Source organism: Ceratotherium simum, chromosome 4 (assembly GCF_057802395.1).
Source record: "Ceratotherium simum simum isolate JZ-2026a chromosome 4, ASM5780239v1, whole genome shotgun sequence".
Taxonomy (NCBI): Eukaryota; Metazoa; Chordata; class Mammalia; order Perissodactyla; family Rhinocerotidae; genus Ceratotherium; species Ceratotherium simum.
The window spans coordinates 50,955,075-50,970,962 of record NC_141903.1 but is presented as its reverse complement, the minus strand read 5'-3'; the positions used below and the strand labels follow the sequence as shown (position 1 = coordinate 50,970,962).

Sequence of the window (15,888 nt, the reverse complement as noted above, 5' to 3'; positions counted from 1 at the left end):
GTTTAGAAAGCCAGCTTGGAGCCTCCACAAGCTCACTGACCTATCCTGTTGCCATGTCTCACATGAAGATAAGTCTCCTGAGCATTCATGTTCTAAAACATAGTATAACAAAAAAGCATAACGGAAAATCATTAGAATTAATAGCAAGGAATTCTGATTTATTAGTTCCCCGTGGCTGCCACCAGAGCTTTTGGAAGCGCATCTCTTCTTCCCAGTGCCCAGAGCAAAACCCCAACAGCGTCTCATTCTGATTTATTAACTTAAGTTGTCTAATCTTACTATTTTTACAGCCACACCTAGCTGCCGACAATCTAGACAAAATTCATGATGAAAGCGGAAACAACCTCTTACACATTGCCGCGTCACAGGGGCACGCAGAATGTCTGCAGCACCTCACTTCTTTGATGGGAGAAGATTGCCTCAGTGAGCGAAATGCCGAGAAGTTGACTCCGGCAGGCCTGGCCATCAAGGTGACTGGTTGCGGGCTGGGCCCTCCACAGCTAAAAGTTGGATTTCTATTTTTTAAGATTCCTAGTGAGCTAAAGTGTTGGAATGGAGAGAGAGAAGCATGACATACCAAGCAAACAGCAAATGAACATATTACATTTAAGAGATTAATCATTTCAGTCCCTAACTACTTTGAGATTTTGAGACTGCATTCCAATTTATTGTGCAATGAGGGTAAGCTTCAAATAATTTAATAAAGAGAAAGGAAAATGATCTATTGTGGTTCTAAGAACCTTTTGTTCTTCATGGTGACTGCAATTTGGATTCTTAAGCATACCTGGATCTTTCTGAGACTGTTTCATTTTTTCCTAATTCAAGTATAATGAGCAAGACAAATGAGGAAAAGGTATCTTTTCAGGGCTGATAGCACTCAGGAGTATTTCAGATAATAAAGTGGGCTTCTAATGGATCACATCTGAAGATTAAATGTTTTCAGTATCAGGAGCTGTTTAGAATATCAGTGCAGAGTTTGAGTTTAGCTGTTGCCCAGCACGGTATGCTAGTAGCACGGTAGCACAGATAGTCAGAAACTACACAAATGAATGCCAACGGGGATACAGTTAAAACCTAAAAACTGTGATACAGGAAGACATGGTCTTTTATAGCACTGCAGTGAGTGCCTCTGTAAAATATAACACTTCACTAGAAGGTTAACGATTGAACTAAAATTACTTTTAAAATCTTTGGCAAAAAAAAATTTAGTAAGAAGCCAGAAGCGAAGTTCAGGGAAATATAATACATCTTGTGCTTCTGCATATGTACTTTGCTTTAAATAATAGTTACATCTTCTAAAAGCTGAATAATTATAATTTTTATAAACGGAATTCTATTGAAATTTGCTAGGGGAACTTGCTAAAGGACTCTAGTTGTGAATTCACTAGAGAACATGTCACATTTGAAAAACAAGCAATTGCTGTCCTACCCCTAATATATCTTTTATGCAAATCTGAATTTTGATATCTTTAATTTATTTACCATTCAGTGAAGTTGTATATATTAAAAAATTATTTTCTGTTTTATTTAGTTTTGATTGGTATTATTTCAAAGATAGCGTAGAAAATAGCTTTTGTGTGTGTGTGTGTGTGTGTGTGTGTGAGAAAGACTGGATCTGGGCTAACATCCATTGCCAATCCTCCTCTTTTTGCTGAGGAAGATGAGCTCTGAGCTAACATCTGTGCCCGTCTTCCTCCATTTTTTGTGTATGGGACACCGCCACAGCATGGCTTGATGAGTGGTATGTTGGTCCACGCCTCTGATCCGAACCTGCAAACCCTGGGCTGCTGAAGTGGAGCACGCAAACTTAACCACTACGCCACTGGGCCGACCCCTGAAAATAACATTTTCTTGATAAAATAAAAAAATCTGTGTTCCCGGAGGATATAATTTTCCTTTAGTTGTGAATGATGTAATGTCAAATTAAGAGCTGAACTTCCGGCAGCCATCATGAAGAAAGAGAAAGCAAATGTGAAGTCAAGGTTCAGCATAGTTGAGTTCAGTAATGTGTACCGAGTCCACCAGGTACTGTGTTTGTTAGGCAATAGAAATACAAATTTGAATGATGCATAGTCCCTTTTCTTAAGGAGTTGATAGCCTGGTGGATACAGCAGATAAGTTATCAGTAATTCAAGTGCAAGATGGCAAATTCAGGATCTAGTCCTATGTCAGAGGCCTGTGGGAAGATAGGGGTTGGGTCTGGTCATCAGTGGGCATGTGTTAGTGATGAATAAAAGATTCTTGCAAAACCAATGAATGTTGACATTTGCCTTGCCATTTTACTGTTTATAAAATACTTATAACTTATAATTTATATTGTTTTCCTGACTAGCGGTAGAATATATGTATATTAATTATATTTTAACTACATAGTTGGATGAAAAAACTTTTTTCTTAATATATATGCCTTATGTGCTTGTTTTGATAGATTAAGAATCTTCAGAGTAGGAAGATACATAAGAAACTTACTGGTCATTAAGGTCATACCAACCCTGGGTATAAACTCTTTCTACAATATTCATTTTAAGTGTTAATTCATTCTTAAGCTCTTCCAGTCAACATAGTATTGCCATCATACAATCAGCATGCAAACTTAAACAGCAGGGTTTTTTTGTTTTAATGAAGAACACATATCAAACCGATAAGAACTGTAAGAACCTATATCAAACCTCAAAAGCTTTTATGAATATGGAGTCTCAGGCTTTTTATGCTTTACTTTTGGATAATGATTTGAGAAATGGAAACGTGCTTCTATTCCTTCATTTAATCTAGCATTTACAAAAGCAGTAAATACAAATATTTTATAACAAATGCCACCCCCTTAGGAAATCTGTCCTGATACATGTCCCGCTTCAGTCCATTCAGTGTATTTTGATGGATTTGATGCCATTGGGGGAGTCCTAGGAAGTCATCATTCTTCTACTTTAGGACCTTGTTTTGAACACCAGTAACTGACTGGTGGTGTTTCACCTCATTAAGCATAGATCTGAGAGCCCTGCTGTCATTAAAGACAAACAGACTTGGTACAAATGGGCAGAAGTTGCTCAGATAATATTACTTGGCTGACAGGAAGCAGAGTCAGAGATAGGGTATCATATAAAAAGATGACCTAAGAAAAGGACCTTTGAAGTCATACCAAGGCTTAAGAACATCTCTCCCCCATTTCTGCTCTCAAACTCCATAAATAGAACATAATAAATTCTTGCCAGTTACATGCAGAATTTATTGAGTGTTTTCTGGAGCACCCAACACTAGATACTATGGAAGTTCAGGGCATTATTGATTGCCCTCTGGGAATAGTTAAGCAAAATGAGTGGAAAGAAAGATTTCTATAAGGTGAGAGCAGTGGGTTTTCTAAAATGGGGCCAGTACAAGAAATTATTTTAGAAGCTAGACAGACTTGGAATGAAACAACCTTAATTCCTTTTTCATACTCATTCAGTTCTTCTGATTAAGCTCAAAGACAAAATGTTGGTCTGGTGAGAAAAATGACTTCAAACACGTAACCTACTGACCTTCCCCTTTAACATACAATGATTGACCCCAGGCTCAGAGACTTCAGCAGGCAAAATTCCCCTGCCAGAATTTAATAACATTTTTTGTTTTCTTGGTATTTCTATTTATGGAAAATGATGTTGCTTTCAAATTCACAGATTTTTTTTTAAATTTTATTTATTTAAATGTTGCCTCCCTGAATAACTAAACCTAACAGGCATCTAACAGAACATTCTACAGCAGAATACACATTCTTCTCAAGTTCACATGGAACAGTCTCCAGAATAGACTATATGTTAGGCCATAAAACAGGTCTTAATAAATTTAAAAGGATTGAAATCATACAAAGTATGTCCTTCAACCATAATGGAATTCAATTAGGAATCAATAACAGAAGGAAATTTGGACTATTCACAAGTATATGGAATTAACACCCTCCAAAATAATCATTGTTATCAAAGAAGAAATTACAAGGAAAATTGGAAAATATTTGGAGATCAATGAAAATGAAAATGCAATCTACCAACATTTAAGGATGCAGCTAAAGCAGTGCTTAGAGGGAAATTTGTAGCTGTAAATGCCTATGTTAAAAAAAAAAGAAGACGAAGAAAGATCTCAAATCAATAGCCTAACCTTCTACCTTAGGAAACTAGAAAAAGAAAAGCAAACTAAATTCAAAGCAAGCAGAAGGAAGGAAATAAAAAAATTCAAGTGGAAATAAATGAAATAGAGAATAGAAAAATAATAGAGAAAATCAACAAAGCATACTTGGCATGCTCAAATTACATATTGTAAGGAAAGTCTATGATGGATTTATACACAAAAGGAAGGTGGGTGGGGTGCAAGGATCCCAGGAAGGAAAGTGCAGTATCCTGGGGTAACAGCTAGAGCACAGTTACCACCCCAGAGCCAGAAGGAGCTCAGGAAGGACATGAGATAGAGGGGGCTGAATACGACTGGCTGACTTTTGACCTTTGACTGGTGAAGAAACTCAGCTGGCCAATGGCAACTCCACAATAGGGAAGCCAGGAGCAGAGAGTACCTCAAAATCACTTTCCTTCCCTGGTCTCCTGCCACCACTCTCCATCAGCCAAACCCAGCCAGAAGCCAAGGGGCAAGGAGGGCAGAGAAGGGAGGAGACTGAAGTGAATTGGGGACCAGGGAGCTCTTCAGCACACACCTGATCGTGCTAGATGCCCCAAATGGAGAGAATAGAGTCTGCATGTGAATAGTTGGGAACTGACTACTTGAAATTCCATAGCAGTAAATGAAGAATGAGCAGATTACCTCCTCTGTCTTGTTTTTAGAATAGGCTTCCCTGACTCCACGCTCGCAGTAGCTCTTTTCTCCTGTGCTAAGGTCCCACACTGTGCAAACCAAGAAGGCCGCTGAATGTCTCATTTGTCTTATAGAGTTGTTGTGAGGATCTAAGAGACCATTCAAAGAGTATAAGGTAACAAGTATTGTGTGCTTAGTAAGCTGACATCTTCGTCTCATTTGATCTTCACAGTAACTTTATGAGGTAGTTACTACCCTCCCTGCTATTTAACAGATGACAAAATTGAGTATCACAGAAGTAAATTAACTTGTTCAAAGTCTTGTAACCAAGTGGTGGATTAAGGATTTAAATCCATTCCAAAGTCTGGGTCTTAATCACTAGGTTGTATAGGTCACAACTGCCTTCTTGGTTTGCACAGTGCATGATCTCAGCACAGGAGAAAAGAGCTACTGTGGTCATGGAGTCAGGGAAGCCTATTCTACAAACAAGACAGAGCCTTCAGTGAAGGTAGCATCTGAGCCAGTATAATAGGATTATTTTCTCTTTATTTTGGAATCCTAATGTTTAACTTCTCAAGGGAAGATGCTTATTCTAAGAGGTAATGGGTAAACAAATGGCAATATATTCATACAATGGAATACTTCTCAGCAATAAAAAGGAATAAATTATTTGTACAAGCAGTAGCTTGGATGAATCTTAGAGGCTTTCTACTGGGTGAGAGAAGCCAGATGCAAACGAGTACATACTCTAGTCTGTGGTGACAGAAATCATGTCAGTGGTTGCCTGGAGCAAAAGGGAGGGGGATGAGAGCAAAGGAGTACTAGAAATGTGGGGGGGCAACGGGGGGCGGTGATGGAAATGCTCTATATCTTGGTTGGAGTTGTAATTACAAGAGAGTATATATTTGTCAAAATTCATCAAACTGTATACTTAAAAGGATATATTTTATAGTATGCAAATTATACCTGGATAAAGTGATTTTAAAACACCTGATTAAAGTTATGAAAACATATTTAAGCAAAAATTCTGCTGTTGATTTAGAGCTAAAACCACAAATCAGAAATATAATGTGATATATTTATATTATAAATAAATTAAGCCAGATATAAAAGCCAAAATTCATGTGATTTCTTCTCTTGGTAAAATTAACATTTATGAGGTATTTTCCAAACCTGAATTTCCTTGAATTTCTTTCTTTCTTTTGTTTTAAATCTAGAATGGTCAGTTGGAGTGCGTACGCTGGATGGTGAGTGAAACGGAAGCCATTGCAGAATTGAGTTGTTCTAAGGATTTTCCAAGCCTTATTCATTATGCAGGTTGCTTTGGCCAGGTATGAAGAATTTCTAATTATCAGATTTATAAGCAATCATATTCATTGTAATATTTTTTAATGAAAAAATGTTTTAAACAACCTAAATGTTTCGTAGTAGGATATTGGATAACTAATGAAGCTAAACCCATGTGATGGAATTTTACAGAAAAATATTCATTATATAATATTAAGTTAAAATGTATGATACAAAACTGTTCCTGTAATTTGGTACCTAATTTGAATTTTGAAGAGACAGAAAGAGAAATATGTAATGACTAGAAAAAACTGGCGCAACATGTTTATAGTAGTAGTAATCACTAACGGGGGAATTACAAGTGGCTTTTATTTTCCTTTTTGTATTTTTCAGTATTTTCCAAATTTTCTACAATAAAAACATTTAATTTCTGTCAAAATGAAAAACAATAAATTGCTTGATCCCAAAATTAAGAAGAATATCTTTAGTAAGACATTAATCAAGGAAGTCTTCCTCTGTTAAAGATGAGCAGGCACACTAACTAGATGAGTCTCAGTTACAACCAATTTATACATTAGGAAATCCCAGTGTGAGTCATTGAAGTACACAGATCACAATCCAGTGTATGGAGTAAAAAAATCATCACTAACTCCCTTTGAGGGGGATGAGTATAAATTATCTTTAAAAAAAAAAATGCAACCGCAAAATGCCAATCTCAGTCTTAAAAAAAATAAAGTCAGCACTGTATTAAAATTTGTTTGTGGCAAAGAAAATTGCTTCTCATGCATATAACCGTATCCCCTTTGGCTTCATAAACTTTCCCAGTGGCAGTAAATTGTGGTATTGTCAACAAGAGATTATGCTTTTTCAAGCATGACGATCTCAAGTTCAAAAAATAGACTTGGAGAATGTTACCACAGTCTTTCTTTAGCAGGAGTCATTTTAGGTGATAGTTTATTTTATACAGTGTTAACTTCAATTAATATATGTACAATGTGTGCCAGGTACCGTGCCATTGGATTTTGTGTACATCATCTGACTTATTCCTTAAAACAATTGTATTAGATCCTGTTGTTTTTATCCCCATTCTATAGATGAGGAGAACGAAGAAAGAAAGTTAAGTGGTCTAATGGCTAGTAAGAACAAAGACTGGATCTCACCTCAGGTCCTCTGACTTCAGGGCCAGGTTCCATTTTGTCTCCATCTGTGTAGATAATTTGTATAGCTTGTTTACAGTGGCGTTGATATAGCTGAAGAAGACTTTTTTACAATTTTATCTAACAACACATTGTGATACGTAAAGTACCTTAACAGCTCATTAAAGAAGTGATTACCTGTACTAAATTTATGAAATGAAGAAAGGAGCAGGAAGAACATTTAAAATTTGTAAAAGCCAGTGTCTTTGAAACGATTACTCCATTTTCTTTGTGTATTGTACTTACGAGCCTCAGCCTTGCTGTCCCACAAACAACCATAATAGTTAATAATCATTTGCTAAGGATGCCCTTTTTTGCTTATGCTGGCAAAGGAGAGAACAGAATTTTCGAAAGCATTTTATCACTGCTGATTTTCATAAATCATTTTCAGTATAAAACAGAATTTTATTCTCAAATGGTCTGAATAATTGTTTCATGAACCTGATTTCATTTGCTTATATAAAGCCTAATGAGGAATTTTAGATATCAGTGGAAAGGCTGTCTGCACTTTTGGTAGAGTTTGCCAAAGGAAAGGAGGAAAGGATTGCATTGCTGTTGGGAGACTCTAAGTAAATAATTGGGCATCCGGCATTCTTTGTCTTGGGAAATGTTGCTTACATATGCCAGTTTCTTTATTCAGCTCTCACAGCAGGTTTCTCATAATTTTGAAGCTATTGGGACAGAACAAAAGAAAATGCCCTTGCTAGGACTGGTTGGGCGATAGTGTGGCTTACTTGGCTGGACTAGAGAAAAATATGGAAATTAGTGACCTATGTGAGGAGCCGTGTCAAACATTTGTTTCATGCTAGTATCAGTCTTCAGATTGTTGTTTCAAGCTGATAAGCATTTTTAATGACCTAAAGTACAGCTTTGAGCAGAGCTGTCCAGCAGTGCCCTTAGGAGAACATTTACCCAAGCAGAAAATGGAGAAGCCCATTAGAACTGCGAATTCTGTCCAGCCATCCTACATCTGCCACAGCCACTTATGTAACAGATAACCTGTGGAGATGCTGAACTTGGAAGCATTACAAGGCTAATATTTTCACAAGGAAGACTGTTATTGAACAGTTTTCTAATGGATTCAGCACATGCAAGTTTTTCTACATCAAGCAGGCACTTGAGTGTGTTCTGGTTTTGTTTCTTCAGTAAATACTTCTGGAAATGATAGTAGAGAGGAAAATTCCTCTCTTAGTTTATTTTAGTTGCCCTCTGCCCCTCCTATAGATTCTTAAAGAATGGGCACCATTTGACTCCCAATTTATGTCCTTTTTCCTGTAAAAATTACCTTTAAAGACTCCAGTACCACAGGATAGCCAGCAGTTTTTAGTGGTCTCCTGGAGTGACAGGTCTTGGGTGATAGGAATTGATTTTCCTCATCTTGACACATGAAGTCTCAGAGGGTGCAATTATTTCATTGCCTGGTCGTGTCTAGCAGAACTAGCCAGAGGGAGTGTGAAAGTGAAAGCTTTGGGGAGACTCCAGGAAGAAGCAGAAGGTGTCCTTGGATGGACCTGCTTTGCCGTCCCTTCAGAGAGATGTTGCTGGTGAAACAATTGAGACAAAATTGTCTCAAGTCAAAGCTACCACCTGCGTGACTTGAACATTCACCACCAGCGTGAATGTTCAAATGGCCTCGTCCAGGCTCCCAGCAAAGCTCTCGCCCTCAGCTGCTTGGGGGCTTCAGCCTGTTCTGCGTTGATCATTGGCTCAGTGGTCTCTATGTTGCTTTCAGTTTCAAACCTATGACTGTTGTGTTTCTGAATCTTTCATGTGACTTTTGGTCAAGAGATTCTGCTACAAAAACAACCTCTATCATAGTCTTGAGCATTTACCAAGAGTACCTTTGCCTGCGCTGTGTTATTCATTCCGCATTTTAAATGTCTACCCTGATACAAATAAAAAAAAAGACATCTTTTGAAAAAAGAGAAGGCTTAGCAATTCTTAGCAATGGTTGTGAACAGTGACGGGCATGCTGGTGAGGGGGATGCTTCCACAGGTTGTGTGTTGTTGTTTTTCTGCAGTTTACTTTAAAAAGGGGAAAGATTGCATTGACTATATTGTTTCACTGTCGTGGGGTAGAAATAAGTAAACAACACTGAAAGTGCTGCAAATAGAAAAATCTTTGACTAGCATGAGCATCTGCTCTCCAAAGCATCCATCCATGCTCTCCATCTTTGAAAAAACATAACCAGCAGAGCTCCACAAACCCACAGGCTAATGAGCAGTTAACTGTGATTTCCGTGACCCAAAGGGTGCCAGAGGAGCGTGTCCTTTACGGAGTCAGGGGTCATGGGGCATTGAGTAGTTGTGGATATTCATACTTAGAAGATAGAAAACAGAGTCCTGGAGAACATCGGCTCCTGAGTCAAGCTGTCTGGGTTTAAATCCTAGCCCTACCACTTATTAGCTCAGTGGCTTTGGATACGTTCATTTTTTAAAAAAGAAAAGGTCTCCCTGGGCCTCAGTTTCCTCATCTTTAAAATGGAGATAATAGAACCTTCCTCACAGGGTTGCTCAGAGGACTAAATGAGAAAAGCCACGTGAGACATTGCCCATTGCTGGCACATAGTAGGTACTAGATAAATGTTGGCTATTATTATTGGATATCTTCCAATTTATTATTTTTATTGCTATCAATATTATTTAGTTTGTTTACTTCACTAGAAGTAAAGTATAAGAGAAACTTGGCAAAGAACTATTTAGGCCTTAACCTATTTAATCAATTCTTAGATGTACTTTTTTTTCACGTTTTACTATCTTTGGGTTCTACATTTATCTTACAATAAATGACATTATGAAATTATTGCTGGCCATTTTTAACATTTTAACATCTAAAAAACTGGAATGAATCTTATAATTGATAGCATATTAAATTTGATGATCTATGATCGCAGACAAGGCTGCCTCCTTTAGAACTTATGGTTGTAACAAAAGCTGTAGAGATTTTATTGATACCAGTAATAAACCTGTGGCATACTTTTCAATTACATTTTTTGTTAGACTTTGTCCAGCAAATCTCATAAATTATATGTATTACGCCTCTTTAAACAAATTGCATTGCCTTAATGACACACAAAATACAATATTAAAACAGGTTACCAAAAGAGCAGAAAATCCCCAGAAGAGGAGACTAGTACATGAAGGAAGCTTTCAGTCAGTACATGAGAGTCGAATGAATAGATGGATGTGCGGGAGGATGGCTGGAATATAAGTTGGAGGGGCATCCTGTAAAACAGAAATAATACAGAAGAGCCTCTCCATCCCTGTGACTGTATTGGATGTTCCCTGAAAGCAATATTTATGGGAAAATGAAGATCTGAAGTTACATTCTTCATTTAACATCTCCTCCCTGAAACCCACACACACATACACACACACACAATCACACGCCGAGAGAAAGAGCGCTAACGTCTACGAGGGGAGGTGGACACCATTGCGTATATAATACATGTATGCATTCATGAGGGCCTTCTTAGTTGGAGAAAATAGCTGTATTTGTTCCATTCTCCTTACTAGATATTTTTCAAGTTTAAATTCTAGGACAGTGGATCTCTTCTGGCATGTTCTCCAGAATCAGGGCAGAAAGCAGCATTTCTCTGAGAGTGGATGCTAAATATGCTTTTACTAAAACCAGGGGATTCTAGCCATTTCCATGTCCACTTTAGAAATCCTAAAAATTGGTTATAGACCAGGTGTATAGTCAGCCAGTCCCTTTTGGTAGTTCTTCTCTGCACAATCTCAGGAGAGATTTTTGTTTCTATATAATATCTCAGTGGACAGGCCAGTTGCATAACTTCTTATTAAAGTAAATTGTCCACTGCAAAATGCAAAACTGAATCTGAGGCACTGGGCAAAGACCTGTCTTATTCTGAGCAATAGAATAATGGTTCTTTATGTAAGTCTTGCATATTGAATTGGATAAGGTCTTTAATTGGAAGGAAGAAAGTTATCCATGCCATCATAAGAAAAGAAGACAGGTCATTGTAACAATGTGGACTGAACCTGACTTGGAGAGCCATCAGGAGCCAAGGCAATTCCTGTCTCACACAGACTTTGTCCTGCTCTCCCAGATTACCAAGCCCCTGCAAAGTCCAGGTCTCTGGATTCTTCCCTAGATTTCTACAAGAGGGAAATTACTAGTCTTATGAAATTCAGTATTCCATTTCCTACAACACCATTACTAAAAGTCAAAACACTGTGAATTATAGTAAAGGGCATTTTCTGCACATGTGGAATAGACATATCCACTATAATATTTAATTAGGTCTAAAAAAATCTGAAAATATGCCTGACAAGAAGGTGCATAGAAAACATTTCTAAATGTCTTGAACTCCTCTGAACTTAACTTACTGAAGAAAGAAACTGCTAGAATATCACAGAATATACAGTTGTCTTCAGTTTTCTAATTTGTAAAATAAAGGTGTTTGAATTGGATGATTCCCTAAAATCTCTCCCACTCTGCAATTTTAAGATTCCATGATTTAATGTCATGGAGCAAGCCCAGTCACCACAAGCGTGAGAATGACACACTGAAGATGGCAGGGCTGTTCTTTTCACTGGTAGAGACAGAGCCACCTGCCCCTGGATGTTTCTACGTCTTAGCCATTGACTTTAAACTAGTTGGTTATGTCCTTTGTCCTGGGATACACCCATTCATCCAGATCTTTTAAGGAGTTGAGATCACATGGTATAATCATCTGTCTCCAAATAAAAGTAATTCAGTTTTTTCCCCTATCCGATTAGGAAAAATAAAGGAAGTTGTTCTATCTAATGAGTATGAAGCATCGCCTGCTCTGGTCCATATATCAGCCCTGACTTTCTCCAAGTTTGCCCCTGAAGAAGAGGATTAAGCTCTACCATACATCCTCATGCAGATTCTAACTCCCAGCCCTGGCCTCCAGCCTCTGCTCCACCTCCTTCTCTAGGGGCGTTGTGGGTTTTACTTTTCTACAAAGTCTGTCTGCGTTTGCAGCTCACACTCACCCTGCTTTCCCTGGGTGTATTCTTGGAAGGTTGTAGGCATTGATTACATTTTTCTCTTCTTGCTCTTTAGGGGTCTTACTCCCTGCTTGCTCATGTGGAAAAAGTGTGGTGCAAATGTTCGGTCTGTTCCTGATGTCACAGATGCCTCCATAAACAGTGCCCTGTTCCCCATATGAGGGGTGAAACATTAAAGGAGTTGGCTGTTTTCATCCAACATTCCTTTAGCAGATTAGTTGGCTTGTTAAGAAGGTGAAGGCAAATTTAATCCAGAAAAGTATAAAAGTTCATGACCAGTCCAAGCAAATAACTGGAAAAAAAAATCCTTTAAAAGGCTAAGAAGAGGTTCAAGGCTATTTCAAATGCATGATCTTCTTTTTAAATGTCAAATTCCACCCCCTAAACTTCATGCTGTTGTTTTTACCACTCTCATATTTTCTTAACATTATATTTAATTCTTCTATTTTAAAACAGTGAAATCCCATCCCCCTGCTTTCTCCTGAGGCCAAACATAGCATGAAAATACCACAGAAGACTCAGTGGGTAAAATGCAAACAGATTATGGCAACACACACTGAATGTTCCATGTCTTTGCTTTTGAAACGTTGTGTTCAGAACTTTGGGTGCCCTCCCTTTAACATGGAAGACGAAAAGCTTTACCTTTAAAACACCACCACCATTTGGTCACAAAAATCAAGAGGGTCCCAGTTTTATTTCAGTGACGTTGTCTTATACTTGGCAACTTAATATGTTGCCTTTTTTTGTAAGCCTGTTGATTGCAAGGGTTGTGGAATTAGGAAGGCATGACTGAAACATTATAAACATTATACATTATAAACTTAAAACGTTATAAACTTAAACATTATAAACTTAAAACATTATAAACTTAAAAGTAGGAGCTAGTTTATCTCAATAGTCCGAGGTTTTATAATAATATTCTTGAAGTCTACAGACAGTGTAACAAAGTAGCGAAAACATTGCCTTGGAATCAAGACTTGAATTCTCGGGTCAGCCCCGTGGCTTAGCGGTTAAGTGCGTGCTCTCCACTGCTGGCGGCCCGGGTTCGGATCCCGGGCGTGCACCGACGCACCGCTTCTCCCGCCATACTGAGGCCGCGTCCCACATACGGCAGCTAGAAGGATGTGCAGCTATGACATACAACTATCTACTGGGGCTTTGGGGGAAAAATAAAATTAAAAAAAAAAAAAAAAAAAGACTTGAATTCTGGTTCTAACTCTGGATCTGTCTAGCTATGTGACTTTGAGGAGGTACTCAAACTTTCTGTGAATCAATTTTCATCTATAGAATAAGTAAACAAGAGCATTTCTGAGGTAACTTCCTGCCCTTAAAATTCTCTGAGTGTTGCTCTTTCATTGACTTCAGGCTGAGATTCATGGATTTTCAGTTCATACTGAATGGGAATTTTCTCTTGATATCATAACCTTGCTTATATCTAAGCTGAAATGTTGCAGTTTTGTTTTCCTCTGTCTTTATATTAGACTTCTCTACATGATATTCCATTAATTCCAACCATCTTTGTGTTTATAGGAAAAGATTCTTCTGTGGCTTCTTCAGTTTATGCAAGAACAAGGCATCTCGTTGGATGAAGTGGACCAGGATGGCAACAGCGCCGTTCATGTAGCCTCACAGCATGGCTACCTCGGGTGCATACAGGTATACAGACCCTGCTGCTTTGAAGAAAGAAATGAGTTTATCAAGTAATAAAATAAAAAACGAAAATTTTGTTCACTGGAGCAATGTCTAGATTAAATCAGTTTGTAGTGGACAATAAGGAATTATTTTGATATATTTGTATTTCCAGAAATCCACACAGATATAGGCATAAATAGCTCTATAAGTTTCTCCTTGAGTATCACAGAATGTTAGAGGGCACTGTTCCTGCTCTCTCAGCATTACTCTAAGACCCCAAAGCTAAGAACAGCAGATATTAATAAGTGCCCCCATGTTCTCGAGACAGCAGGAAACTACTACCCAGACTGACGTCTCTCAGTCTCTCAAATAGCAGGCCATTCTTGCTATCATTAGCACACTTCTCCTTCCGGTGTATGAAAAACAGGACAGATTTTTCTTTTTTGTTTTTTTTTTTTTTAGTGGAGCACTCACTAAGTTTTTTTTAAATAGACTTTATTTATTTATTTTTTTATTTATTTGGTGAGGAAGATTGGCCCTGAACTAACACCTGTTGCAAATCTTCCTCTTTTTGCTCGAGGAAGAGTGGCCCTGAGCTAATGTTTGTGCCCATCTTCCTCTATTTTGTATGTGGGTCGCTGCCACAGCATGGCTTGATGAGTGCTGTAGGTCCACGCCCAGGATTTGAACCCGCGAACCCCAGCCCACTGAAGCAGAGCGTGCAGAACTTGACCACCATGGAGTACAAGGCTAGAGAGAGTACTGTGGTTTTCCTCCTTTCTCTTTAGGAGCACTGAGCTTCTCGAATGTATTCAAAAACATCCAGAATTGATTATGGGGGGCCTTAGATACTGATCCCCTCAGCCTTTGAGCAGGGCCTTTGTTGGCCGGCCACTCCACCCACCAGCCTCAGGTGGCCTCATCCTCTTAGCCCAACATAGCTTACTAATATTGTCATGTTATATGTGTGCAGTGATGTAAAAAGGTTGGGGAGCAGAGCCACAGGAGAGGGGAGGGAGGTACTTTCCCCTGCCCCAAGCCATCTGAGGGGGCACCCCAAGAGGGCTGCTTAGAGCCCGTGGAGTTCCTACAAGAAGAGGAGTCGGCATCTCATCCCTCAGCTGAATGCAGAGCTTCCTAAAGCTGAGCCAAACCCAGTGCCGCCATCATAACCGCACACGGTGGGAGAGCACAGCAAGGTCCCCAGAAGTTTGGGGCACGTGTGAATGTAAAAGCTTTTTCACCTAGAAAAATTTTAAAGCCCTCATGACAAAGCAAAGAGAGAGGATAGCTGAGGAGAAAAAAGAAGAGCAGGTAGGAGAGGAGTGACAGTGTGAGGAGAGGAAAGGCTTTGAGTTGGAAACAAGGTTTAGATTTAGCCTGGAATTTAATTTATGAACATAAATCATAATTACCAAAATCAGACCAATCATACCATTCTTCTTATTGAAAATGACCCAACGTCTATGGATTTGTTCCCACATCTGCCTGAGATGTGGGAAAGGGCCATTGACAACACATGGCTGAAGGCCAGGATTAGAGAAAATGCTTTTACCTCACCAAGTTCATACAGTTCAAAATATGTTATGTGTATATAACAACTCTAAGAAAGCAACACTCATTTTTACCTTATTATGTGTTGTTTCTTTTATTACAAATTCACTGTGCTCATTTATTTAACAGGTACTTCCTGAGAGGTCCTACTGCGTGCCAGGTAGACTATCTGAAAGAGAAAACTGGAGTGAGACCAGTTGCTCAGGAAGGTAGAGAAGGCTCAGGAAATGACAGGAGAATATATGGAAAAGCTGTAAAAGTAACGAGATTAACAAAAACAAAAAGCAGAAGTAACAGCAAAAAGCTCTCTAGAGTGTCTACTCACATGAAACTGCTCTTGGGAGAGCCAAGTTGATAGGAAAGATTCCAAATGTCTGAAAGTCTCCCCACTCTTGTTGGCAAAGCGAGCATCTTCTAATTTAAGGCACCAAGTTGTAAAGGGAGTGAT

The 15,888-nt window shown here is 38.6% G+C and overlaps 1 protein-coding gene across 3 annotated transcripts in view; it reads left to right on the top strand.

The window, feature by feature from the left end:
• SNCAIP (synuclein alpha interacting protein) overlaps positions 1 to 15,888 on the top strand; it is a 144,211-nt gene that overhangs the window by 107,028 nt on the left and 21,295 nt on the right. For all 3 annotated transcript variants that reach the window (XM_014796514.2, XM_087429897.1, XM_087429899.1), the window contains exons 5-7: positions 291 to 470; positions 5,991 to 6,104; positions 13,785 to 13,910. In XM_014796514.2, the coding sequence (XP_014652000.1) occupies positions 291 to 470; positions 5,991 to 6,104; positions 13,785 to 13,910 (420 nt within the window). The remainder of the gene's footprint in view (positions 1 to 290; positions 471 to 5,990; positions 6,105 to 13,784; positions 13,911 to 15,888) is intronic.